Here is a 27874-nt window from a genome sequence, read left to right on the forward strand (position 1 = left end):
AGGATCAGAACCTGGAACCCAGAGCTTTGGGAATATTAAAAGACCGAGCCCCTTTCTCTGTGCATCATAACAGTCTTGGGCTGTAGCTGTATACTACCCTCATTTTACAGAAGGAGAAATTTGAGGCTCAGTGACTTGCTGGACATCACATAGCGGAGGAATGGCAGAAACTTGAATTAGAGCCGAAGGCTTCTAACTCGCAACTCGGATTTGCCTCTCATCCTGGGGGTGACTGAGTGGGTCGCTATTCCAAAGGCTGTATCACTGTCCATCAAGGAATGCGACATCTCTGGCAGGCGCTCCTAGAGCCTCCTCCCAACAACCGAGCCGAAGGGGACCGTGTACAGCAGGAGGAAGCCTCACCGCGCGCAGGGCGTGGAACCTGGGTCTAAGCCCATCCCCTCTGTGGATGGTTCAGGCAAGCGCTCAGGGAACTGTTTTGTGATTGGCCGCCGCTCTAGCGAGCGTCGTGATTGGCCTCCTTGCAGCCGTTGGTATTTGAACTCGATCTTAGCGGCTTTGCCCGCGCGGCGCGGGGCTCAAAGGCGGGTCTTTGTCTCAGCCTGCTGTGGATTGGTCGGGTTCTCCGCCAGCTTGAAAACTGACTTTCTGATTGGTGCGTTTTCTGTACTCGTGTTTTCTTCCTGCCATTTCTACTCAACTACCCGAATCCGAGGAGTCGCGTGTAAGGTTCACAGGTGAGATGTGGAATTATGTGGGGTTGAGAAAATCAGCTACAGGGCGCGGTATAACGCAGTCTTTAACAATATGCAATAGGCAGGGAGGTATAGTAGACATATCCTTGGGGTGCGGTGTGGTAGAAACTGTGACAGATCCAGTCTGTGTGTAGTTTGTGCAAATCGCATAACCTTAATTTCCCAATCTGTACAGTAAATTGTATTATCATGCCCTCTGTGGGATTGCCATTAGGAGAGTAAAATCGTGTATGATTTATTCGGATAGTCTAACAAAACCTGATATAAATAAAAATGTTACTGCAGATTCTCACATTCTGAAGCCTCTAACCCATGGTCGGCCACTGTTCTGGTCTCTGATGGACATTGTCTTATACTTAAGGAACTTTGCGCATCAAAATGGAAGTATAATGCTCACTTTATGCATTAGTATGCCACTTTGCAATTCCTTAAACACTTCTATAGCCTTTGGTTTATTTCCTCCTCAGAGCAACTTTGAGATGTAATCAGAAATTAGTAACCTCCGGTTTACAGATGAGACAGACGGGATTAAGTGAGGTGACCAAGTGTTAGAGTCATGATAAGAATTAGATTCTAGTTCAGGGTTGATCTTACATCCTAATGTTATAAGCTGGTTGTAAAACTAAAGAATATTTTATGTTGGAGATGGGGAAATAATTGAAACAAATGAAAAGACAGGTCTTAGCCCCTGATATTTTTGCTGTTTGGTTTCTAGCCTTGTTAGCCAGTGGAAGAATATGTCTCCCCAACTGTATGAGTTCCATCTGCCTTTATCTCCTGAGGAGTTGTTGAAAAGTGGAGGTGTGAATCACTATGTTGTGCAAGAGGTACTGCCCATCAGAAATTTGCCATCCCAGCTTAGAGGTAAGACTTCACAGCTGTCATTGTACCCAGCACTTCATAACAATCATTCCATGCCTGCTTAGGCAGCACATATACTAAAATTGGAACGATGCAAAGAAGACTAGCTGGCCCTTGCATAAGGATGACATGCAAATTTGTGAAGCATTCCATATTTCAAAACAAAAACTATTTCATGAGTAATTACACTGTACTGAGCTCTATCCCCAGCCCTTTTTATTTTTTATTTGGATCTAGGGTCTCACTCACTTGCTTAGAGCCTACTAAGTTGCTGAGGCTGGCTTCAAACTTGGAATCCTCCTGCCTCAGCCTCCCAAGTCACTGAGATTACAGGAGTGTGACATAGTGCCCAGCTACAGTAAACTATTTTTTTCATGTAAGTAGGAATACACTCTAAAATAACAAAAGTACAGTACAGTAAACACATATGCCATCGTGCCCAGCTACAGTAAACTATTTTTTTAATATAAGTAGGAATACATTCTAAAATAACAAAAGTATAGTAAACACATAAACCAGTAGCATAGTCATTTATTATCAAGTATTATATATAATTGTATTTGATGTATTTTACATGTACTGTACATGTGCAGTACAATAAGCTTGTTCACACCAACATAACCACAAACATTTGAATAATGCCTTGGGTAACAATATTACAGTGACTACAGCACCACTAGGGGACTTATAGGACCACCATGATGTATATATGTTGTCTGTCATTGACTGAAATGTTGTATGCTGATTGTATGTATGGTGTAGTTGCCTACAGAAACCTATAAATGACCAAAAATAACTTGTGTTTTGCCAAGAAGACCCCATAATGTCACCGTACCTCTTGAAATTGCTTTATGTCAGGTTGCTTTGGAGAGGTACATTGAATAAAGACTTTGGAGCCAGACTGCCCAGATTTGAAGCTGACCTTGGGCAAGTTACTTAATTTTCTCTATGCCTCTGCTTCCTCATCTATAAAGATAGGGATAATAATCTGCTTCCTTTATTGTCTGCTAAACAGAAAGGATAGGTTAATGCAGCAGCTTGATTATATGACAACCATGATTCAAATGCCAAGCGGAGATAGGCTAGAATCATTCTGAATTACCTGAAGATCTTGAAACACATATTTTCAGATTGAATAGCTCTCAATAGGCCTTTTTATCCTGCATTTCTAGTAAGCTCCCAGATCATGATGCTAATGCTGCTGAATTAAAGACCACATTTAAAAAAATATTTTTATTAATCGATGATGAAATTTTTTATTTTATTTATTTATTTGTATGTGGTACTGAGAATCGAACCCAGTGCCTCACATATGTTAGGCAAGCGCTCTACCACTGAGCCACAATCCCAGCCCAACACCACATTTTGAGGAGCAAGACCCTAGCATAACCTATACCATTTCTCATCTGACCTTTTTTTCCAGCTCATTCCATTCCACCTATATTGGCATTTTCCAATTTCTGGGCTTTCGAATTAGTTTTTCTCTGCTTGGAATGCCCTTCCTAAGGGTCTGCATAAATCATCTCTTTATTTCCTTAAGGTCTCTGCTCAAATATCCTTTATCAGCCGGGCATAGTGGTGCACACCTATAATCCCAGCGGCTCTGGAGGCTGAGGCAAGAGGGTCATAAGTTCAAAGCCAGCAACTCAGTGAGACCCTGTCTCTAAATAAAATACAAAATAGAGCTGGAAATGTGGCTCAGTGGTTGAGTGCCCCTGAGTTCAATCCCCAGTACCAAAAAAAAAAAAAAGTCATCTATCACCTAGCCTTCTGTAATCATTTAATATAAATTATCTGCCTGTACTCTGGCATACCCTATCTCATTATTTTATGTTTTCTCCTTGGTCCTTATAACTATTTGACATATTCCAAATTTTCTTATTTATTACTTATTGAGATTCCTTGAGAGAAAGAACTCTTGTTATTTTGTCTAGTTGTTTATTGTTATAACCCTAAGTGCTTAACAATGCCGACAAATAACATATCAGTTAATACTTGCTCAATTAATTAAATGATTTGATCTTTGGTGTTTATAATAGAAGTCATGCTTAGATTCTAAACACCAAAAATCATAATAGCCATACAATTTTTCTAAAATGGACTCCCAGCTGGGTGTGGTGGTACATACCTATAGTACCAGGTACCTGGGAGATTGAGGTGGGAGGAATACCCATATGTTTCATGGTTTGAGACCAGCTTAGGAAACATAATGATACCTCTTCTTAAAAAGGGGGAGGGGGGCACTGAGGATATAGCTCAGTTTGTAGAGTGCTTGCCTTGTATGCATAAAGCCCTAGGTTCAATCCCCAGCAACACGTTAAAAAAAGAAAAGAAATTCTTAGCTGGTGATAGAGTACTTGTGTAGTATATGTAAGGCCCTGGGTTCAATTGTGAGCCCTACAAAAGTCATGCTAAAATAACCCTTAAAAAGAATGACCATTCATTTAAAAATATATACATATACATGCACTATAATAACTCAAGAATAATTTGCTATAGTGTACAGCTGTATATACCCACACAATATAGATAGAATGGTCTATCTATGGACACTGTTGATGTTAACTACCCATCAGTCATTCTCCACACTCCACTTTGTTCCTTGTTGGTTAAATGATGATTTTCCAGATTTAGAGAGGCTCCTAGATAGTAATCTTGATCGGTTTTACCAATCTTGAGTAATTCTGTTTCCATCACTAGTAATTAGAAAAACAAGCACATGATACAATTTTGACTAAGTCTGTTGGGAAGCTTCTGATAAAGTTTTTAAAAGAATAAAAAGTATAAGACAGAAAAAAAATTTTATTCTACTTCTGGACATCAGATCAAGGGAGAGATGCTAATAAAGATATAGATTTGGGCTGGGGATGTGGCTCAAGTGGTAGCGCGCTCGCCTGGCATGCGTGCGGCCCGGGTTCGATCCTCACCACCAATACAAACAAAGATGTTGTGTCTGCTGATAACTAAAAATAAATTTTAAAATTCTCTCTCTCTCTCTCTCTCTCTCTTAAAAAAAAAAGATATAGATTTGGGGTTGGGGTTGTGGCTCAGTGGTAGAGTGCTCGCCTAGCATGTATGAGGCCCTGAGTTCTATCCTCAGCACCACATAAAAATAAATAAAGATTATTGTGTCCAAATACGACTAAAAATAAATATTTAAATATAAATGTATATGTATATAGAGTAAGATTGTATATATACATATATAGATATATATAGAGAGAGATTTGTATGTACAGGCCAGGCATAGTGGTGCATTCCTGTAATCCCACTGGCTCAGGAAGCTGAAGCAGGAGGATTGTGAGTTCAAAGCCAGGCTCAGCAGAAGCAAGGCGCTAAGCAATTCAGTGAGACCCTGTCTCTAAATAAAATATAAAATAGGGCTAGGGACCTGGCTCAGTGTTTGAGTGCCCCCGAGTTCAATCCCTGGTACCCCAGCAAAAAAAATAAATTTATGTACATATACAATCACATTGCATTCAATCATGAGATTGGGGTGAGTGTAGATGGTGAAGAGAAGCAATTTTGTCATTGAACATCATTGAATATACTTACACATACAAAGATAGCTGCTATATCACTAGGTGATATAATCTTATGGGACCACTGTCATATATGCAGTCCATGGTTGACTGAAACATCATTATTTGGTACATGTCAAATACTTATTAAATTGTAAAGGGGAATATAACTTTACAGGGAAGAAATGTGGCAAATGATACCAAGTGATCAAAATATCACCAGTAATAAGACATTGCCATCATGTTCCTTTTCTTTTTTGTGGTGCTTGGGGATTGACCTCAGGTGCTTATGCATTGTAGAGAAGCACTTGACCACTAAGCCTTTTCCCTAGTCTGCCATCAGGTATCTTTTGATAAAACAGACGAGAAGGACCCAGACCTTCCTTTTGTGGTTGACTTGCCAAAAATGTATAACTTCAGTATAATCATGAGGAAACATCAAGCAAAATAACTGGGCAATACCTTTTTTAAAAAAGTCAAGATCATGAAAGAGGAAAATTGGGAAAGACTAAGGAGACATGTCAACTAAAGGCATTGTGGATAGAATTTACCAAAGAGGCCTCTCCCCTCCGCATTGATCAATTTCTTTCATCTTTATAGTATTTCAGTCTGCTTTTCGAGCTCAAGGGCCCCTTGCTATGCTGGAGCACTTCGATACTATCTACAGCATTTTACAGTAAGTAAAATTCTCTGGCAGTACTTTAAAAAGAACTGGTAGCTATTTGCCCTAATTTTGCATATTCATTCTGAAATTCCAAATTGTAGGTTCACTGATAAATGGTTCTGGATGCTGATATCTCTACTAATAAGCATCTCTGCCCAGCTCACCATCATATTTATTACAGTTGAGCAATTTCATGATTTTTTTCAAGCATTAGATTCCTTAGGTTAGATCTGATCTGTTAGAATGGCTCTGCAGGTTCTCACCTCCACACTTTCTTTCCCTCATAGTCACTTTCGAAGTATAGATCCTGGCCTCAAAGAAGATACTCTGGAATTCCTGATAAAAGGTGTTTATGGGTCAGGGGGTAGGGGATGGAAGGTTTGTTGTTATTTGTTTGTGTGTTTATTGTTTCCTATATTTTATCAGCCACATGATGATATCAAGGCTGTTGTGATTCAGTTGGTTTGGCTAAGCCCGGGAACCTTTGACCTATTATGGTCTGTAATCTTGGTGGGTGATACAGAGTTATGTGCATTCACTGTAAGGGCAGACCAACAAGAACTTTCTCCTACTTTTGAACCACCTCTTTTTAATAGGGGTGATTCTTCCAGTTGCCAGAGAGAAATTGTGGTAACTGGAGTGAGGGTAGAAACAGGGCATGTTTGAGATATCAGGGTCAGGGGTTTCAAAGGACTTAGCTATGTTTTGACCACTGAGAGATGAAACACAGATCTTTGGTAATCTGATGGCTGCAGTGATGGGTATTTTGAAGTTGGGATAGATGAAGAAAGTGAATGAAACCAACTCCCATATTCTGCCTCTCACAGTAGTAAACCACCACTCCCAGGAGCTTCCAGCCATCCTGGATGATGCAACTTTGAGTGTATCAGATAGAAGCGCCCATTTAAATGTGCTCAAAATGAACTGCTATGCTTTGGTACGCCTTTTGGAATCCTTTGAGACCATGGCCAGCCAGACAAGTCTTATGGATCTGGATCAATGTGGGAAGGTAATTTGGAGTCTCTGTCTTACTTAAAATGGGAGATGGGGAACTTGATGGGAAAGAAGGGAATCCTATGATTCTGCAAATGCCTTCTGTCCTTCTGTATGTTTAAGAAGAAGTACTCAAAAGTGCCATAATGTCTTTCCTGATAAGTAATTCTTCTACACTTTGCTTCTATATTACCTTCTACCTTGTCTTTATACTGGATGGTTTAGGTACACAAACTGGCAGATCTTGACCATATTTGTTTCTTTTAGGGTAAGAAAGCCCGAACCAAAGCAGCTCATGGCTTTGACTGGGAAGAAGAAAGACAACCAATTCTTCAGCTTTTAACACAGCTACTCCAATTGGACATTCGTCACCTATGGAACCACTCAATAATTGAAGAGGAATTTGTCAGGTGGGTAGTTTTTGGTTATCAATAATACCAAGCTGTGAGGAATAGGATTCTACTGTTAGATGTTCCTTTGAAATACTTCATTTCATACTTCCATTCTATCTGTAATACATAAAAATATAATCATAATATGGAGTTGTTAAGAAGGAGATAATAGGGCTGGGGATATAGCTCAGTTTGTAGAGTGCTTGACTGGCATGCACAAGGCCATGGGTTCAATCCCCAGCACCACACACACACAAAAAAAAGAATAATGAGAAGAAGGAGATAATAAATTTTAGAAGTGATGTGAATTTCTCTAATGCCCATTGCCAGCATTATTATAATAGACACTGGAAACAAAGTTTTTGCCCTTTTGGAATTTATATTATAGACTAGAAGACAATTAACACATATAATATTTCTATGGTTTATTATTATGGAGCAAAATAGAGGTAGGGGATAGGAAGTTGACAGAAAGGAGTTGTGATTTTTAAATCAGCTGTTCAAACAAGACCTTTTTGCTGGGCACAGTAGTGCATGCCTATAATCCCAGTAGCTCAGGAGGCTAAGGCAGGAGGAACATGAGTTCAAAGCCAGCCTCAGCAACTTAGCAACTTATCAAGACCCTGTCTCAAAAATAAATAAATAAAACAAGGGCTGGGGATGTGACTTAGTGGTTAAGAGCTCCTGGGTTCACTCTCTGGGTTAAAAAAATGGCTCTTTGAGGTAATAACATTTGAGTAAAGAGCCAGAAGACATGAATGAGAGCTATGAGAATATCTGGAGGAATAGCAAGGGCAAGAAAAAGGAACAGTAAGTACTGAGACCCTGAGGAGGGAATGCATCCAGCATGTGTGAGTAATAGCAAGAAGGCCTGAAAGACAGCAGCTGAGAGAAGGTGGAAGGGGTAGGCTGTGACACAGTGATAAGCCAAACTACTGATTCTTATAGGCTATCATGATGACTTCTCAGAGTAAGATGCTACCAGTCTCAAGTAGGGCAGTGAGGTGATCTGACTCACATTTTTTCACAGTCATCCTGGGTGTTGGATTGAAACAGACCATAGAGGAAAAGGGGGGAAGTAAGAAATCATTTATGAGGTTATTCAAGTCACTCAAGCAGGATCATGGAGTTTCATTGGAGATGAAAAGAACTGGTTGGATTCTGTACTTTTTTCTTAAGGTAGAGCTTATAGGATTTACTTACAGATTGGGCATGAGGTATAAGGGAAGGGTACAGCCAAAGATAACTCTCCCAGAGTCTTTGCCTGAGCATATGGAAGAATAGGGTTGCTGGTTAACTGGTGTAAAAAAGGATTGTTTTGGAGAGGAAATCAGAAGTTCTGTTTGTAATATATAAAGTTTGAGGTGCTTATTAGACATGTTAGTAAAGTTGTCACATTCAGCTATTATACAAATCTGGAGTTCAATACAGAGGTCTGAGCTAAAGGTACACATTTGGGAAAATAGTGGTATTTAAATCCTTGAAACTAAGTGAGGTCACTAAATCAATAAGTGTAACAAAAAAGAGCAGAAATCCAAGGACTCCTTAGGGCGCTTCCAATGCTTAAGGACATAATTCAGTTATGCTTACCATTAAGAGGGTGAAATGAAGAGAAACCAAAGAAATAGAGAAAGGAAACTGTCCCAGAAGCCAAATGAAATATATGTTCCATGGAAAAAGTAAGTGATCACTGTATCAAGTGTAAGGTAAAGGAAGGTTTGTTTTGATAAGGATTGAATTGGCCATTATATTTGACAATGAGAAGTCATCGGTGACTTTGTCCTATCTCTTATGTGTATATCTTTTTTCCATGGTAACTGGTTGAAAGTCACTAATCTTGGAAGAAAGAATACCTATTTGGAGTTAAAAGAGCAAATCAAATTGGTATGGAAGGTGACAGAAAGAAAGAAAAAAAAAACCAACCCTAGAAGTCCTTAACTTTGGGGGCAATAGGGATAAAATGAATGAGGCAGGGCCCTCAATATGTTTGACTCCAGAAGTTGATCTCATCATTTCCATCTCTTCCTTTCTTAGTTTGGTTACTGGCTGTTGCTACCGCCTTTTAGAGAATCCCACCATTAGTCATCAAAAGAACCGTCCCACCCGGGAAGCCATAACACAACTGCTTGGAGTAGCCTTGACACGTTATAACCATATGCTCAGTAAGTTCTCCTCCATTTTGCCCTAACTTTGTCATTTTGCCCATAATTTTTCATGATTGGTACTTCCACAGGTGCCACTGTGAAGATTATACAGATGCTGCAGCATTTTGAACACCTGGCACCTGTACTGGTAGCAGCTGTGAGTCTGTGGGCAACTGATTATGGAATGAAGAGCATAGTGGGAGAGATTGTAAGGTGATTCTTTCTTTTCAAAAGTTTCTAATTCTTTTTTTCTTTTGGGAGGGGATAAAGAAAGGGGAAATATATTCTCTGGGCAACAAAAGATTCTTTCAGGTATTAGATACTAGTCTTATCTTCCCTCACTGAGAACTGAGTAATTGAGCAATCTAGCCTTGGCTGTTTTTTCCTTGTATAGAGAGATTGGACAGAAGTGTCCCCAGGAGCTAAGTCGGGACCCTTTAGGGGCAAAGGGCTTTGCAGCCTTCCTGACAGAACTTGCAGAACGGGTCCCAGCTATTCTGATGTCCAGCATGTGCATTTTGCTAGACCATCTGGATGGAGAGGTATGTGGTCCACTGGAGATCTCTGAGATTTCTTCTAGGAGTTTTAAGTCTATTGTTAAAAGGTACTTCTCTTCCCCCCTCCCCTTCTTCTTTTTCTTTTCTTTAAACGTGGTTCTCAGGGTTTAAACCCAAGGCTTTTCACATGCTAAGCATATACTCTGTGACTGAGCTACACCCCCAGCCCAAAATATTGTTTCTTGACCGGTATGGTCCACGGCTTAAGTCTAGTGAGAATGACTCAGATTTAATTCTGAGACCCATCCATTCCTCAGGATGAAGGCACTTCTTACCTTTTGGCTTGATTTGCTTTCTTTTAAAAAATGAGCTTTTTCAAATAAACCCATATTTCTTACATCTCTCTCTCATCCTTGGATGCTAATCTGGCTGCTTCCCAAACTGATGTTGGGCATGACTAGGTGAATGTCGAGGACAAATATAATCCAGTTATCATCAAATTTACTTTAATTTCTTGTAAAAGATTCTATCTTGGCCATGTGTGGTGATGTACACTTGTAATTATAATCCTAGCTACTTGGGAGGATGATGCAGCAGGATTACAAATTTGAGGCCAACCTGGGCAATTTAGCAAGACCTTGTCTCAAAATAAAAAAAGGGCTAGAGATGTAATTCAGTGGTAGAGTGCCCCTGAGTTTAATCCCCAGAACTGGGTATAAGAGAGGAGAGGAATCTATTCTGTTGTTCATGGCCTGGCAAAATTCCCAAACCCTATTTTTACCAGATTCTATAATAGACTTGCTTGACACCAGAGCTGATTTCTGCTTTCCTGGGTCTTTCTGTCAATAAAATGTGAGATGGAGGGAAGAGGGTGATTATTTGTTAAGAATCAAAGGCTTTGAGACCTCAGATGAAAGACAGTAACAAATGCTTTTCAAATGTGCGTAGGTGGGTGGATACGATTTCACATTTAACTAGGTTAAATGCTCAACTAGGTTGAGCATCCCTAATCCAAAATCTGAATTACTCTAAAATTTGAAACTTTTTGAGCACCAACATGATACAACAAGTGGGAAATTCCACTTATTTTCATGTACACAATTATTTGAAATATTGTATAAGATTACCTTCAGTGTGTGTGTGTATGTATATCTGAAACACAGATGAATTTCATGTTTAGACTTGGGTTCCATCCCAAGTTACCTCATTATGAATATCAGATAGTTAAAGAAAAAAAAATCTGAAACACTTCTGCCCAACCATTTCAGATAAGAGATATTTAAGCTTATATCACCATGCTTCCCTGGGTGAGCCTTATGGGACAAAATTGGTTTTGTCTCTTGTTTATTGTATTTCTACATTCTCCTCTGAGCAAACAAGTCCCCTTTGGGGTTTAGCTTTTCCCCATAACTTTAGGAGTGAACACCTAGGCAGTTGACCAGAAAAATCACAGCTCAGCACAAATAATCTTAACTTTGACTAAAATCCTTGCTTCCCCTTTGTGCCTGGATGGGCCCACAAGGTTAGAGAGGGTGGAATTACTATGGAAATACAGAGGGCCATACCAACTTTATTTCTCCCTCCTAGAATTACATGATGCGCAATGCTGTGCTAGCAGCCATGGCAGAGATGATACTGCAAGTTCTGAATGGTGATCAACTGGAAAAAGCAGGCCGAGAAACCAGAGATCAGTTTTTGGATACCTTGCAAGCCCATGGCCATGATGTCAACTCTTTTGTCCGGAGCCGTGTTTTACAGCTCTTCACTCGAATTGTTCAGCAGAAAGTAAGCAATCTTCTATGTGATAAATACATATGGTATTCCTCTATAGATAGGCCAAAGTAAAGAGGAATATCTGCCTCAAAGAAGAGTCTAGAATTTGGAATTTTATTACCAGTAATAAAGTTTTTCTCTACTAAGGACAAGGATGTCTGACTCTAGTTAAGACCGTAATGTGTCTTACTCACCACAGAGAAGACTGCTTACATATTTTATATCCCATGGGAAGTTTTCTTGAGAATTAGTGGATAGCTTAGGTTAGAGTATACTTTAAGATCATCTTGTCCGGGCACAGTGGCGCACACCTGTAATCCCAACAGCTTGGGAGGCTAAGGCAGGAGGATTGCAAGTTCAAAGCCAGCCTCAGCAACGGTGAGGCACTAAGGAACTCAGTGAGACCCTGTCTCTAAATAAAATACAAAATAGGGCTGGGGATGTGGCTCAGTGGTTGAGTGCCCCTGAGTTCAATCCCCAATACCCCAAAAAAGATCAGAATTGATGATGTGGGATGTGAGCTGATCCTTCTCTTCTCACCCACCTAGGCCCTTCCTCTGACACGTTTCCAGGCAGTGGTGGTCTTAGCAGTGGGACGTCTGGCAGACAAGTCAGTGCTAGTATGTAAAAGTGCCATCCAGCTGCTGGCCAGCTTTTTAGCCAATAATCCCTTTTCCTGCAAGGTAAGTAGACTTGGTCCATTCAAAAGAGAAGGAATGAAATGGAAACGGACAAAATTATGTCACTTAGTGACTTGATACTCACTTTACCTTGATAGCTTAGTGATACTGACCTTGCTGGACCACTACAGAAGGAGATGCAGAAATTACAAGAGATGAGAGCCCAGAGGCAAACTGCCACTGCTTGTGAGTAATTACTGTGTGAAGAAGAGTAATCACCCCATACAGCCTTCTTCTGTGGTCAGAAACTCCCTTGAAAGAGACTAAGTGAAATTCTCATTCAGCTGCAGCAGTAGACCCAGAGGAGGAGTGGGAAGCCATGCTGCCAGAATTGAAGTCTACCCTTCAGCAGCTTCTAAAGCTTCCCCAGGAAAAGGAAGAGATTCCTAAGCAAATTGCTCATACAGAGACCACAGAAGGGGTGAAAGGACGCATCTATCAACTACTTGCCAAAGCTAGTTACAAGTATGTTAAAGAATGAGATTTCCAATGATCTGTTTGGGTTTAAAGTTAATCTCTGAAAAAATTAAACAAATCCTCATCAATTTGAAGAATGTCTATAAGTACAATTTTAATTGTATAATCTTATATAAATTGCTTAACTCGGTTTTATTATCTCTAAAATAAGAAATTGAGTAGATCATATGATCTCTAATGAATTTCTTTTTTAATTAATATCATTGTATTTTTAAAGTATTTTTTTAGTTGTAGATGAACACAATACCTTTATTTTATTTTTTATGTGGTGCTGAGGATCGAACCCAGTGCCTCATGTGTGCTAGGCAAGCACTCGACTGCTGAGCTACACCTCAGCCCTCTAATGACTTTCTAATTCTAAATATCAAATTTGCTTAAAATTATTTTAGTAATCAACCTAGTCTGACTCTCTTAGAGAAAAGATTTCTCCCAGTGTTTTGGTGATCCTAGAACTTCAGAGCAGCTCAGATATATAAAAGCCCTTATAACTGCCAATATGTATTCTTAAATTTCCACTGCACATTGATTATTTAATTTCTTTCTTAATTAATGTTCCAAAAAAAGAGGGTGACTAGTTTGCCCTCTAACATCTCTATCTCTATTTTACAGAAGCATAAGTAAAAGTTGTAGTTTTATAACTGCTTCTGTCATCCTCTAAGCACTCTAGTATTTTCTCCTATCAATCAGAAGGTTTCTTCTCATGTTGCTAATGTCACCCCCCACACCCTTCACAAATTCTTAGCAGGAGATGCTGGGTCAAATTCCTAATTGACATTTTAGCCTAACAACCAGCAATTTTTCCTCTCTGCTTTTTATATAGTCTGCTTTAAATTTTTTTTAAATATATTTTTTAGTTGTAAATAGACAACAATACCTTTATTTTATTTATTTTTATGTGGTACTGAGGATTGAACCCAGTGCCTCACTCAAGTGCTGTACCAGCTACAACCCCAGCCCTGTCCTTTATTTTTATTTTTTTAAGGTTCCAGGGTTTGAACTCAGGGGCTCTCAACCACTGAGCCACATCCCCAGCCCTATTTTTTGTATTTTATTTACAGACAGGATCTCACTGAATTGCTTAGTGCCTCGCTTTTGCTGAGGCTGGCTTTGAACTCGTGATCCTCCTGCCTCAGCCACTCAAACCACTGGAATTATAGGCATGCTCCACCAAGCCTGGCTTGCCCATGATATTTTAAGTAGCTGATATCGTCAGATTATCTACCCATATTACAAATATAGAAATAGAGCTGGGGTTGTAGCTCAGTAGAGTGTTTGCCTAGCACGTGCAAGGCTCTGGGTTTGATCCTCAGCACCACATATAAAAATAATTAAATAAAGATAATGTGTCAAACTACAACTAAATAATAAATATTAAAAAAAATACAGAAATAGAGGTCGGTTAGGTGACTTTTGATCATCACACACAGCTAGTAAATAGCAAAGTGAGTCTAACTCTTCAGAGTACGAATCCAGAGTTGTTTTTCTTCCAGTTACAAATTTAAACATATATTAGAACAAAACTTTTTTTTTTTTCCTGGTGGATTGAACTCAAGGGTGATTAACCACTGAGCCACATCCCCAGCAATTTTAATTTTTTATTTATTTATCTGTTTTGAGACAGGGTATCACTAGGTTCTTACAGGCTTGCTAAGTTGCTGAGGCTGGCTTTGAACCTGTGATCCTTCTGCCTCAGCTTCCTGAGCAGCTGGGATTACAGGTGTTGGTCACCACTGCTGCTTAGAATAAAAATTTTTTAAATGGCTTTTTTTTTAAATCCCTGGGTAGGCACAAATTAAATTACTTTTTTAAAAACCTTTTTTTTTTTTTTTTTCTAGCAGAAATCTAATTTTTTAAAAATTAGGCAAGGGCTAATAATGTTGCTCAATGGTGGAACATGTGCTTAATCTGAGGTGTATTCCTTTTCTTTGGGGTACTAGGCCCGGGGGCTTGATGGAAACATGAGGTAGGCTTCCTTACAAAAGACCATAGCAACACTCTTTTGGGTGATGAACTGGTAACATGTTTGTGTTCTTTCAGGCAGGCCATCATTCTTGCTCAAGAAGCCACAGGCCACTTCCAGGAGTCTGAACTCTTCAGTTATGCAGACCCAGAGGAGTCAGAGGAGACCAGGTTTCTAAATCTCTTAGGAGTTATCTTCAAAGGTTATCCTTTTTCTTCTTCATTCAACAAACAAACAATCCAACTAGTATGTATTGAGCATTTACTTTATGACAGATACTGTCCTGGCTAACAGAATCTGGTGCCTAAAAGAGGCCAGAGGGGAGTTGGCAAGGCTTCTGCTCTGGAATGGGAATAGCCTTGTTGCAGGGTGACTATCCAGGAATCTTTTTTTGAGAAATGAACCACCAAAATATCTTAGGTTTTATTTATTTTAAATAGTTGAGACAAGTTATTTATTTTATTCTTTTTTTTGGGGGGGTATACCAGGGTTTGAACTCAGGGGCACTCAGCTACTGAGCCATATCCCCAGTCCTATTAGAGAGAGGGTCTCACTGAGTTGCTTAGCGCCTCACCATTGCTGAGGCTGGCTTTGAACTCATAATCCTTCTGTCTCAGCCTCCCAAACCTCTGGGATTACAGGCATATACCACTGCGCCCAGCTTAGAATAGGTTTTAATTTCATACCTTCACATTGTGGGGAAAAAAATCCAGGGATGGTGATAGCTGTTGGATTCCCCATATTCCCTTAAAAACTGTCCTGTACTTCTCTAACTCTAGGCCCAGCAGCTTCCACGAAGAACAATTCCCAGGAGTCTGATAAGAATGTGGTTCTAGGACAGACTAACTGTAAAGACACTCCCAGTGTATCAGAACCTATGAGATCTGAGCAGAATGATGAGTTGGTGAAGCAGGAGATGCTGGTGCAATATCTGCAGGATGCTTACAGCTTTTCCAGGAAGATTACAGAGGCCATTGGCATCATCAGCAAGATGATGTATGAAAACACGACTACAGGTAGGCCAGGGTCTCATACAGAAAGGACTGCCTCTTCAAATTGGAAACTTGTCCCATCTATATTTTATTGAATTCTCCCTGCTCCTTTAAATGACAACTGTTATTTCCTTCCATTTGCTTTGTACAGCTTATATATCTTAATATATATAGAATTTTGTGATAAAGCATTATAAGAGAAGTTGACATTCTCCAGGAAAATGAGGAAGATCTCCACTTGGATGTTACTATATTAAGAAGAGTTTTTTCTGTATATTGGAGGAGTTTTGTCAAGTAGATGGGTGACATTTGTATCTGTCCTTTCAGTGGTACAGGAGATAATAGAATTCTTTGTGATGGTATTCCAATTTGGGGTACCCCAGGCCCTGTTTGGGGTACGCCGCATGCTGCCACTCATCTGGTCTAAGGAGCCTGGTGTCCGGGAAGCTGTACTTAATGCCTACCGCCAAATCTACCTCAAACCCAAAGGGGATTCTACCAGGTACATGGACTTCTTTTGTCTTTCTGAGGTTACCTTCTCACAGGATTTTTCTAGTCTGCTAAAGTTAGAGGGCCATCCTTCCCCCACAGGAGTTTCAAATCCATACGCAGATTTTTTTTTTTTTTTGCATGTTTAGTAGATTTATAATAGAGTTCATTTCCAGTGAAGCCTATCCTAAACGATTATTTGACAATATGATGGGAAAATCCTAATAACCTATCTGCCAAGTTCAACTCACCAGTCTTTCAATGACAGCAATCTCTACTGTTCCCACAGAGCCAAGGCCCAGGCTTTGATTCAGAATCTCTCTTTGTTGCTAGTGGATGCCTCCGTTGGGACCATTCAGTGTCTTGAGGAAATTGTAAGTCATCTCACTTTCTCTCTTTTTATTCATTTAACAAATATTAGCAAATATGTGTTCAGCAGTTTACTCGGCCCATAAAGAAGTGTAAGATTATTAACTTTGACATTTTCAACTGTAAAAGAGACAATAATCTAGTTGATAGTCAAAAACACAAAACATTTTTAGAATAATGCAGCAGGTTGATAATTGTTATGAAAAGTGGCAATGATTAAAATAGCAGGTAATGATTAAAATAGCAATAATAATAAAATAACAACACTTAAATGATATTTCATGTTCCACAACTCTGTAAGGAAGTTTTCTTTGTTTTTTTAAAATGAGAAATCTGTGAGTCTTAGTAGGAGGTTAAGGAACTTGGCTAGTTACAGCTAGTTAGTGACAGGCTATGAGAACTCCAGAAAACATACTTAACTTCTGTGCTGTTCATGGATCCACATGGAACTTGGAAAAAATCAGTGGTGATGTATCACTTTAACAAGTGTAGTTTTGAAGGCATGAGGAATATGGAGTGGGAATGAGAGCTGTTTGTGGTAGAATGATCAAGGGAAGCTGTGAAAAGGTAATAGGACTTAAGTTAGGTCTTGAAGGAGAAGTAGAATATAAAGAGTTAGAGACTAGAGGGAAAGCATGTCAGATAGAAACCCAAGGAGACAAGCTGTGTTGTAGAATAAGGAATATTGTATTCTGGCTCAAAATTATCTAGAACAGAAGGTAAAATTGGGAATGTAGTTTGAAACTAAATTGTGAAGGTCCTGAATACCTTTCTAGGATTTCATGTTAGGCAAGGACCCCAGCATTTTAATGAGGCAAACCTCCTATGAAATATTTGCATTGTGGAAACAAACAGTGAAGGTAGTACTGACCTCTAGCTTCCACTGGGAGCAGCACTGCTGCCTGTTATATTTTTCTCTTCCCTGGGAGCTACCCTGGTGGTGGCAAGTGGCCTGAGATCTCCCAGGCTGGTAAGTAGTCAGGAGCCTGTGTGGTAGGCAGAGTGCTGATTCAAAGTAATAAATAATAGAACTGTGACAGGAGGAGACAGATGTTTGGTGAGACTGACCCAGCAACCACATACAAGGTGGTTGGAGAGGGGTTAGGTACAGTACAGGAAGGTTACTGGAGGCTACTATAGGTGTACAAGGGGTAAGACTCTGACCTGGAGGAATAGCTACAGAATTGGACATACCGGAAGACAAATATTAAAGGAAAGATAGGTAGGACTAATTCATAAAATTCGGTGACTGAAATTTTAAGTATGTGTAATTAAGAGAGAATTGGTACTATTGGCAAAATGAAGAGGCAGGAAAGAATGATAGCTTACATTTTATACAGGCTGAGTTTGTGGCAATAGCAAGAAAACCTAGAAATCTCTAGAATGTAGTCAGAACTATGGATCCACATGGAACTTGGAAAAAATCAGTGCTGATGTATCACTTTAACAAGTGTAGTTTTGAAGGCATGAGTATAGAAAATTGATACAGAAGCACCTATTTTACATATTGAGTATCCTTCTTCCTTTTCCATTCCAAAATATTGGTTTTACCCACTTAAGGTTCTCAGTCTTATCTTCAGAGAAGTGGGCCAAAGGGATTTGTTTTTTGGCCTGAGCCTTCTTTCTTCTCTCCTCAGCTCTGTGAGTTTGTGCAGAAGGATGAGTTGAAACCTGCAGTGATCCAACTGCTATGGGAGCGGGCTACTGAGAAGGTCCCCTGCTCTGCTCTGGAGCGCTGTTCCTCAGTCATGCTTCTTGGCATGATGGCACGGTGAGGCCCAGCTCTAGTAAGCAGTAGGGTGGGAGAGAAAAGAAAGGTTCTGAGAAGGTTCCTTCTCCTTTGGTAGTAGCAATCAGACGCAGCTGAGCTCTGCTGGGAGTTGGCTACCTAAATCCTTCTGTCTAGTAAAAATAGATTCACTAGAACCAGAGGGATCCAAGGGGTCAGCCCTGTGTCAGCCTCACTACTTCCAAGGCTCTGGAAACCCCATGCTGGGCGCTGGTGCCTACCTATTGGCATTGTCCCCCAGAGTCTTGTCCAAGACTACCTTTAACTTTTATGGCTTCCTTCCCCTAGAGGAAAACCAGAAATTGTGGGAAGCAACTTAGACACGCTGGTGAGCATAGGGCTGGATGAGAAGTTCCCACAGGACTATAGGCTGGCCCAGCAGGTGTGCCTTACCATCGCGCACATTTCTGATAGGAGAAAGGTATGTGGAGTGGTTATGCTGAACTAAGGAAAGTAGAGATCCTCTTTTACATCCTCTACACACACTTGCACTCTGTTTTCCTTGTTTCCACAGCCTTCTCTGGGCAAACGTCACCCTCCCTTCCGACTGCCTCATGAACATAGGTTGTTTGAGCGACTTCAGGAGATGGTTACTAAAGGTGAGCTATCCAGAAGGGCTTTGGCAAAACTGGGAACCTTTGTCTACAGTGAACAGCTTGTCCCTTCTCTGATTTAGGCTTTGCCCACCCAGACCCACTCTGGATCCCATTCAAAGAGGTAGCAGTAACCCTCACTTACCAACTGGCAGAGGGCCCTGAGGTGATCTGTGCCCAGATGTTGCAGGGCTGTGCAAAGCAGGCCCTAGAGAAGCTGGAGGAAAAGAGCACCAGTCAGGAGGATCCCAGTAAGTGGGCAGAGATTTGCTGGGCCTTGGGGTGGGCCACCAGCTTCTGCTCTTTTCCCTACAGGGCCAAAAGCTACTGCTACCACCCCTTTCTACAACCTCTCAGTCCACAATGTCTCGTTTTTGTCCAAATTGAAGTTGAAACAATAAGTTTGATGGAATTTGACCATATCTTTTTCCCTGCCTTTTCCTCTCCCTTCCTCTAGAGGAAACTGTTCCAATGCTCCCCACTTTTCTGTTGATGAACCTGCTGTCACTGGCTGGGGATGTGGCCCTGCAGCAGTTGGTACATTTGGAACAGGCCGTGAGTGGAGAGCTCTGTAGGCGCCGAGTTCTTCGGGAAGAACAGGAACACAAATCCAAAGACCCCAAGGAGAAGGTAAGCAGAGCACCTAGGTGATGGGTTCCTGTCCCCAGCATTTCCTGAGTTATTTCATGACCTTGGGTCAGAACATTTCCTTCTGGGGATCTCTGCTTCTCTATTAAGTGAAGATTCTCTGCCTCTTTGTTGCTAATAACCTGGGAAAGATTAGTGTAAACAAAGGTTGAACAGTCTGTCTGTGCACACCAGGAAGGAAGAGTATTAGATAAATACAGACTACAGAGCTAGGCAACTCAGCATAAGATTTAGGCTCTACCTGAGGCAGTGTTTGTTAGAACATCATGAACCCAACCCCCTGCCCATCAGCTTTCACTACTGGCCTAGCACATAGGAGGACCTCATGTCTTTTCCACTAAAGGCAGCTTTTTTTGCGAACAAATAAGACTGCCTTAGAACAGTCTGACCTTCTCTTTGACCTTGAACCATTGTTTGGCATGATCCATTTGTTTTCCATATACAATAACTACATCTTCTGTGAGAATTAATTAAGAAAAAGTATAGAAATCTGATTAACAGCTTAAAAACAAATTCAGAGGACCTAGTTTTTTCCTTATTTAAGAATTCTTGGAGCTGGGGTTGTGGCTCAAGTGGTAGAGTGCTCGCTTAGCACCTGTGAGGCACTAGGTTCGATCCTCAGCACCACATAAAAATAAAATAAAGATATTGTATCCACCTAAAACTAAAAAATAAACAAACAAACAAAGAAATAGAATTTTTTCTCAGCCAGGCATGGTGGCATGCCGCAGTCCAGCTGCAGCAAAATAACCAGGGGGTGACAAATAACTTGTGTACGTTGATACAGCAGGAATGGGAGCCGTTTATTGCAGGACAAGAGCAGTATTTATACATTCCACACAGCTTATCTAATTAACATAAACTAGATACATCAGTCAACCAATCAGGAATCTCCACACTTAATGGCTCGCTTTTGTTACTTCTCAAACCACTCCTTCTGGCATTTTGCCAGGCACCATACAGACTTGTTTACCAACGCTAACATTCCCCTGGCAAAATGCCAGGTGTTATTTTGACTTGTTTACAGACTCTAACATTTCCCCCTTTTGTTTAATTTAAATAAGGACCATAGTGGTTTTTACAGAAACACCATAAATAACCTGCTAAAAACAGAAAGGGAGGATACAAAATGCCACAATACCAAGCCAAGTGATGGCTCCATGCAAGAAGCCCTTGGAAAAATTATACCAGCAATAACACTGTTAGCAAAGATACCAAGTTACAATTTGTTATAGATTACAGTTTGTTGTCTCAGTCCAGGTAAAGCAGTGTCTCAATAGATTAACTCACAGTCCAGGTAAGTTCTGCAGGCAGCTAGCTTAAATCACAGTCCAGGTAAATTCTGCAGGCAACTAGCTTGATCCGAAGTCTCGTCCGTTTCTCAGCCGAAGTCTCGTCCGGTTTTCAGCAACACTGGAAATTCTTCCACCTTGGTCCCCACCGGCACTGGGACAAAGGCAGGAACTCCAGATGGCTAAAGAAAATCCTGTAGTATTCTACTAAGAAAACAACCTTTTGAACAATTTAGTACATTATCTCAAGGTTTTTTTGCATTTGAAATAAGCATTAATAGTGCTCATTACTCATCAGCTTCCAGGTGTGGGAGAACCATTGTAGCTTAGTTATTGGCATTGTAAATGACCAAACATCAGGGACACCAGTAGCGTCTTTTGCTGGCTGTAGCATCCTGGGCAGCCCCAGATGGCCCTGGGGAGTGTCCCGGACTCAAACTGCTACTGGGCACAGGGAGCAAGAGCCTGCGAGACTGTGCCTCCAGGTCAGGTCTAGATTTGGGCTCGTGGTAGTGGAAGAGCCAGCTCCCCGGCCAGGAGGCGGGGAAGGGCCAGTCGCCGCCGCCTCTTGGAAAATCCTTGCTGCGCTGTGACCGGCTTGCACACTCGGCAGCCGCCTGTCCGCTTCACGTACCCTCCGGTAACGAAAAGTATTTAGTAATAGCCTTTTGCTGCAACTTTTTTCCTGATAATCCTTCTTCTTCTGAACTTTCTTTTTCTTTCTGACTAGAGTTCCTGGGCTCTTATCAACACATGCCCTAACTATTCTTGGTTCCACTGGGGTGCCTTCTTCCCTTAGTAATTTACTTCTCACCCCTTCCATATTTTCATCACAAAGACAATACAATACACTGAGACAAAACAAGACACAAACATACTGTATCAATCTTCTCCATTTTCTGGAAATGGCCATTTTTCCTCTCGCCCTATCTGCCTAGGGACGAGCAGATTGCTCCCGTCCTATCTATGGACGGGCAGCTGTTTTTTTTTTTTTGTCACTTACCCCCGAGTGTCCCGGGGCTCCCCGTACGGGCCACCATCTGCCGCAGTCCAGCTGCAGCAAAATAACCACGGGTGATGAATAACTTGTGTACGTTGATACAGCAGGAATGGGAGCTGTTTATTGCAGGACAAGAGCAGTATTTATACATTCCACACAGCTTATCTAATTAACATAAACTAGATACATCAGTCAACCAATCAGGAATCTCCACACTTAATGGCTCGCTTTTGTTACTTCTCAAACCACTCCTTCTGGCATTTTGCCAGGCACCATCCAGACTTGTTTACGAACTCTAACATTCCCCTGGCAAAATACCAGGTGTTATTTTGACTTCTTTACAGACTCTAACAGTGGCGCATGCCTGTAATCCCAGTCACTTAGGAGGCTAAGGCAGGAGGATCGTGAATTCAAAGCCAGCCTTAGCAGCTTAGGCAGTAAACAACTCAGCGAGACCCAGTCTCTAAATAAAATACAAAAAATAGGGCTGGGGATGTGGTTCAGTGGTTAAGTGTCCCTGTGTTCAATCCCCGGTACAAAAAAAGAAAAGCTTTATCTTTACACACACAAACATTTGGCAATTCTATGAATGGTTTTGTAGACATCACCTTTCCTCAGATCTGTTCATGCAAAATGAAATGTTAACTATAATATGATGTCTTTGGTCACCCATGATCAGATCACCATGATCTTTCCCTTTAGAATTCAAGCTCTGAGACCACCATGGAGGAGGAGCTGGGATTGGTGGGTGCCACCGCTGATGATACAGAGGCAGAGTTAATCCGTAGCATCTGTGAGATGGAACTGTTGGACGGTAAGAAAAATTGCTAGGTGATCTCCCCAGTTAAGATAACCCATCCCTTGCCAGGCACCATGGCACATGCCTGTAATCCCAGCAGCTCTGGAGGCTGAGACAGGAGGATCACAAGTTGAAAGCCAGCCTCAGCAACAGCAAGGCGCTAAGCAATTCAGTGAGATCCTGTGTTTAAATAAAATACAAAATAAGGCTGGGGATGTGGCTCAATGGTTGAGTGCCCCTGAGTTCAATCCCCAGTATCAAAAAAAAATAAAAAATAACCCATCCGAAACATAGAGTATTCTTCCAACAGGCAAACAGATCCTGGCTGCCTTTGTTCCACTTTTGCTTAAAGTCTGCAACAACCCTGGTCTCTATGGCAACCCAGACCTTTCTGCAGCTGCTTCACTTGCCCTTGGCAAGTTCTGCATGATCAGGTAGGCCCTGAGTTGATACTGCCTCAAAGAGGATGGAGATGAGATGGCTTCTCTGATGTTCTTCTCCTTGCCACTAGTGCTACTTTCTGTGACTCCCAGCTTCGTCTTCTGTTCACCATGCTAGAAAAGTCTTCACTCCCCATTGTCCGGTCTAACCTCATGATTGCTACTGGGGATCTGGCCATCCGCTTTCCCAACTTGGTGGATCCTTGGACACCTCATCTATATGCTCGGTAAGAAATCTCTCACCTTTGAGTAGTCCCTGCTTGTTCCTGGAGTCTGATATGCTAGTGTGAGAGTCACTAAGACTGTATTTCCCTAGTCTTTGACATTACCTTCTACTTGATACTTAACCTGTACAGGCCCCTGGCTAAGTGTGACTCTAAGGGAATTGAAGCTTCAATGCAATGCTTTGGCTACAAGTTTTGCCTTTTGCCCTAACTACAGTTTTCAATTGTAGACAGCATTCTAACTGCTTCTAGCATGGCATTCTGAGGGTAATGGATCCCTGCTGAGAAGCTTTCCTACTGATTTTAGGGTATAGCTCAGAGGTCTGGGTCCCAATGACTTGAGATTTCATTCCTAGCCTCAGGGACCCAGCTCCACACGTGCGGAAGACAGCAGGCCTGGTGATGACACACTTGATCTTAAAGGACATGGTGAAAGTGAAGGGGCAGGTGAGCGAGATGGCTGTGCTACTCATTGACCGTGAGCCTCAGATTGCTGCCTTGGCCAAGAACTTCTTCAATGAGCTTTCTCACAAGGTGAGAAGTGGAGAGGCAACTTGGGGCTGCAGAGGGAGTATGTAGGTTACCTCATCCCTTTAGCACGATTCTTTCCTCTCTATAGGGCAACGCCATCTATAATCTCCTTCCAGATATCATCAGCCGCCTGTCAGACCCTGAGGGTGGAGTGGAGGAAGAGCCTTTCCACACCATCATGAAGTACTGTTCCATGGGCCTTGGAGCACATTTTTCACTAGCACATAGGCTTAGGAATCAGACATACTTAAATTTGAATTCCATTTCAGTTTTATTCATTCATTCATTTGGCAGCACTTGAGGATGAACCCATGGTCTCACATCCCTGGCCAGCCCTCAGCTACTGAGCTACACCTCTACCCTAGACCTGCTGCTTTTTAGCTGTATGACCTTCAGCAATAATTTGACTTCTCTCTATTTTCTCCTCCAAAAATTTCTCATAGTTCTTGAGAATATTGAATAATCTACTATTCTTAACATTGTGGAAGGCACACATTAGTACTCACAAATGACAACTTTTCTTGTTCATTTCTATTCACAATAAAAATTCCTGGGGGGTGGGTTCTCTTAATGTCTGGGAGAAGACAAGAGAAGCAGTGAGGCAATTAGAGGGCCATGACCAAGAACATTCTTCTATTGAGCAAAGACAGAGAAGTCTGGTGCTAGGTGAGGGTCCAGCATAGGTCTTAGAGGATGAGGTTGGAGGTGCTCTTGGCTGATCCCACATCCTCACTTCCCCTTCTGCAGGCAGCTTCTCTCCTACATCACCAAGGACAAGCAGACCGAGAGCTTGGTAGAGAAGCTATGTCAGCGGTTCCGCACAGCTCGGTACATTGCCTTTCCTGAAAGATCTTTTGTGTTGACAACAGCCACATGGGGGAAAGAACTCCCCAGTGATATACCTGGGACCAAGGGAGACCTATGAAGGATAACCCTTTGTGAGCTATTGCTCACAAAGCCTTTCCCATCTGCAGAACTGAGCGACAGTACCGGGACCTGGCCTACTGCATGTCACAGCTTCCCATCACAGAGCGAGGCCTACGCAAGATGATGGACAATTTTGACTGCTTTGGAGATAAATTGTCAGATGAGTCCATCTTCGGAGCTCTTTTGTCCATTGTGGGCAAATTGCGGCGAGGGGCCAAGCCAGAGGGCAAGGTAAGCAGCACAGTTTAATAGGGGTTGCTCTCCCTAGGCAGTGTTCTGAGGCTCTTGTGCTCACACTATTGTATGACTTATCCCCAGCTTCACTATAACTATGTTACCAAGGTGATTTGAGAATAGATTTTTTTTAAATTTTGTTTTATTTTTTTGAAACTAGGGATTGAATCCAAGGGCAATCTAGTACTGAGCTATATTCCCAATTATTTTTATTTTATTTTGACACACGGGCTTATTAATTTGGCCAGATTGGCCTCAAACTTGAGATCCTCCTGTCTCAGCCTACCAAGTCATTGGGGTTAAGGATGTATTACCACGATAGGTTAAGATCCAATCTTTCTGTCTTTAATTCTTCTTTTTCTTTCTTTTCTTCTTTTTTATAATAGACTTTCTTTTTTAGAGTAGTTTTAAACTCAAAGCAAAACTGAACAGTGAGTCAGAGTTCCCATATACCCATCTCCACACACACAACCTTTCCCCATTCTCAATTTCCTGCACCAGAGTGGTACATTTGTTACAGTCTATATTGACATAAATGAGTGTTGAATTAGTGACCACATTAACAGATCATCACCCAAAGTTCACAGTTTAGATTAGCATTACTAAATATAATGACACGTGCCCACTATTACATTAGAATAGTTTGCCCTGAACATTTCCTGTGTTCTATCTATTCCCCCTCCTCCCTCCCAATTCCTAGCAAGCACTGATCTTTTTATGTCCTCCATGGTTTTGCCTTTTCTAGAATGTCAAAAACTTGGAGTCAAATAGCATGTAGCCTTTTCAAATTGACTTCTTTAGCTTCGCAGTAAAAATTTGCCATTTTTCCATATCTTTCATCGCTCTGTCTTTTCAATCATAGAATAACAATGTCTCCAGACTTGCTGTTTAATCTCCTTTTTTCCTTGCCAGGCTATAATAGATGAATTTGAGCAGAAGCTTCGGGCCTATCACACCAAAGGATCAGATGGAATAGAGGAGCTTGAGATTGGCCAAGGAGGTAGCCAGAGAGCCCCATCAGCCAGGAAACAATCTTCTGGTATGGGACACAGCCTCACAGTGGGAAGCCCACAAGCAGCAGTTACCTTTCTTTTAATCACATCTCCTTGTCTTTTAGTCCCTAGGAAGCAGCGCTTGGCCTCTGCCTCCTCGGACAATGACTTTGTAACACCCAAGCCTCGGCGAACTACTCGCCAACTTCCAAAAACTCAGCAGCACACTTCGAAAAAGAAACCCAAGGTTGTCTTTTCAAGCGATGAGTCCAGTGAGGAAGGTATGATGCCCCATCTTCGATGGCTACTTTTGATGGGATCCCTGTTGTAGGGCACAACTGAGTATAGATTATCTTTGCCCCACTGCCCCATGATGTCTTCCTCTCTGCAGTTTGGATTTATCTCTACAGTGTGGTGTGGAGCTGTCATATTTGTTCTCTGAGATCTATTTTTCACCATCTTTGTGATTCAGCTCTTTTTATTCCTCCAATCCTTTGAATAGAGCTTTCAGCAGAGATGACAGAAGATGAGACACCCAAGAAAACAACCCCCCTCCGCAGAGCATCCACTCTCAGGCACAGATCCTAAGAAGTCAAATTACCTGTTCTCATCCCTGCTGTGCAGGGTATCCTCTGGGATGATCTTGAATTCCAGTTCTCTTATCTCTGTATAGTATTGTTTGCCTGTCACCTTGTTTTTTTTTTTTTTGTTTTTTTTTTTTTTTACCTTGTTTTTTTTAATACATAAATGATCTTTAAAATTCAAGGCATTTCTCTAAACTAGCCTGCCTGAATTAGGTTGAGCTGCTTTCACTTTGCAATAGATGTTTGCCAGTCTCCTTGTTTCCTAATGAATAAATGCTTTTACATACTTTTTAGACATTTCTGTCCTAAACTTGTCTTTGTTTTTTTTTTTAAGTTGGACACAAAACTTTTATTTTATTTATTTTTATGTGGTGCCGAGGATCGATCCCAGGGCCTCACTTGGGCTAGGTGAGCACTCTATACCGCTGAGCCACAACCCCAACCCTTGTCTTTGTTTCATCTTTCACATTAACCCAGATTCAGGTAATCTGGTGCTGGTCTCCAAATCTCTGATAAGCTTCATGCTCCCCTTCACCAGTTTCACCTGCACAAGTGACAAGATGGCCCCACTGTGGAGAATTATGCAGTTTCTGGGCTCTAAATCAGTGCTTCTCAGCATGGGGCGTGGGGAACAACAGAAGTTTGATAATGCCTAGAGACTCTGTCACAGCCTGAGGGGAAATGCCAGCATCCAATGAGTAAAGACCAGGGATGTTGGTAAACATCGTACAGCCCAAAAGACAGATTTATTTGACCTGAAATGTCAATAGTGCTCAGGCTGAGAAACCCTGCTCTAGACTAAAGGTTGATTTCCTCCATATTCCCTGCCCTGCCCCATTCCCTTTCCCATCCCTGAAGACTAGCTACTGGCCTGGCCTGGTTGATCATGATCCCCTCCAGCTCTATAGAGACAAGGTGTGCCTACCAGGGGTTCCTTACTATGTTACCAGGTGTGCAGTAGGTCTAGCCCTTTAGGTGGAGGCCACACTATTCATGGTGTCCTTGAAGCCTGCCCATTCTTCTCTAGCTCCCCAAGTCTTATTTCTGCTGAGTCATCTGGAACCAGAGGCAGTGAGCCTGTTGTCATGACCACATTCCTGTCTTTGCTGTCATGACAACAGCACAGTGCACCAGTAGCACTCCACGGGCACTGAGCTCTCTACCTTTTTTGGGGTGGGGTGCAGGGAACAGTAATGAGAAATGACAAACCTGAGGCAAAAGGGAAGATGATACTTCACAATCACACTTTGGACAGAAGCATGGAAGGACTCTGAGGCCTTTGGAGGGGAAAGG

At 41.5% G+C, this 27874-nt stretch overlaps 1 protein-coding gene and 2 non-coding genes across 4 annotated transcripts; all 3 read left to right on the forward strand.

Annotated features, from left to right (window-relative positions):
* The first annotated feature begins 352 nt into the window (after positions 1-352).
* Ncapd2 (non-SMC condensin I complex subunit D2) lies at positions 353-26878 on the forward strand. Of its 2 annotated transcripts, none has more exons than XM_027951142.2 (32): positions 353-698; positions 1432-1580; positions 5699-5774; positions 6050-6108; positions 6590-6771; positions 7023-7165; positions 9182-9309; positions 9381-9504; positions 9686-9833; positions 11376-11573; positions 12110-12244; positions 12340-12427; positions 12526-12706; positions 14756-14880; positions 15458-15694; positions 15998-16172; positions 16449-16533; positions 18166-18299; positions 18606-18738; positions 18832-18916; positions 18994-19161; positions 19368-19540; positions 22553-22664; positions 22960-23083; positions 23161-23316; positions 23670-23847; positions 23933-24027; positions 24592-24672; positions 24819-25002; positions 25918-26044; positions 26123-26278; positions 26500-26878. In XM_027951142.2, exons 2-32 carry the CDS (start codon positions 1454-1456, stop codon positions 26583-26585), a joined length of 4203 nt encoding a protein of 1400 aa, XP_027806943.2. In that variant the 5' UTR covers positions 353-698; positions 1432-1453; the 3' UTR covers positions 26586-26878. The 2 variants fall into 2 exon arrangements, with proteins under 2 accessions (XP_027806943.2, XP_071466441.1); XM_071610340.1 differs by having other exon boundaries at positions 6593-6771.
* On the forward strand, positions 1635-1736 carry LOC114104967 (U6 spliceosomal RNA). The gene has a single exon (XR_003584924.1). It is a non-coding gene; the product is annotated as a U6 spliceosomal RNA (small nuclear RNA).
* On the forward strand, positions 6188-6513 carry LOC114104965 (small nucleolar RNA U85). Its single transcript, XR_003584922.1, has one exon. It is a non-coding gene; the product is annotated as a small nucleolar RNA U85 (small nucleolar RNA).
* Positions 26879-27874: the final 996 nt, after the last annotated feature.

The sequence above is a fragment of the Marmota flaviventris genome, chromosome 3 (genome assembly GCF_047511675.1).
Source record: "Marmota flaviventris isolate mMarFla1 chromosome 3, mMarFla1.hap1, whole genome shotgun sequence".
Lineage (NCBI taxonomy): Eukaryota > Metazoa > Chordata > Mammalia > Rodentia > Sciuridae > Marmota > Marmota flaviventris.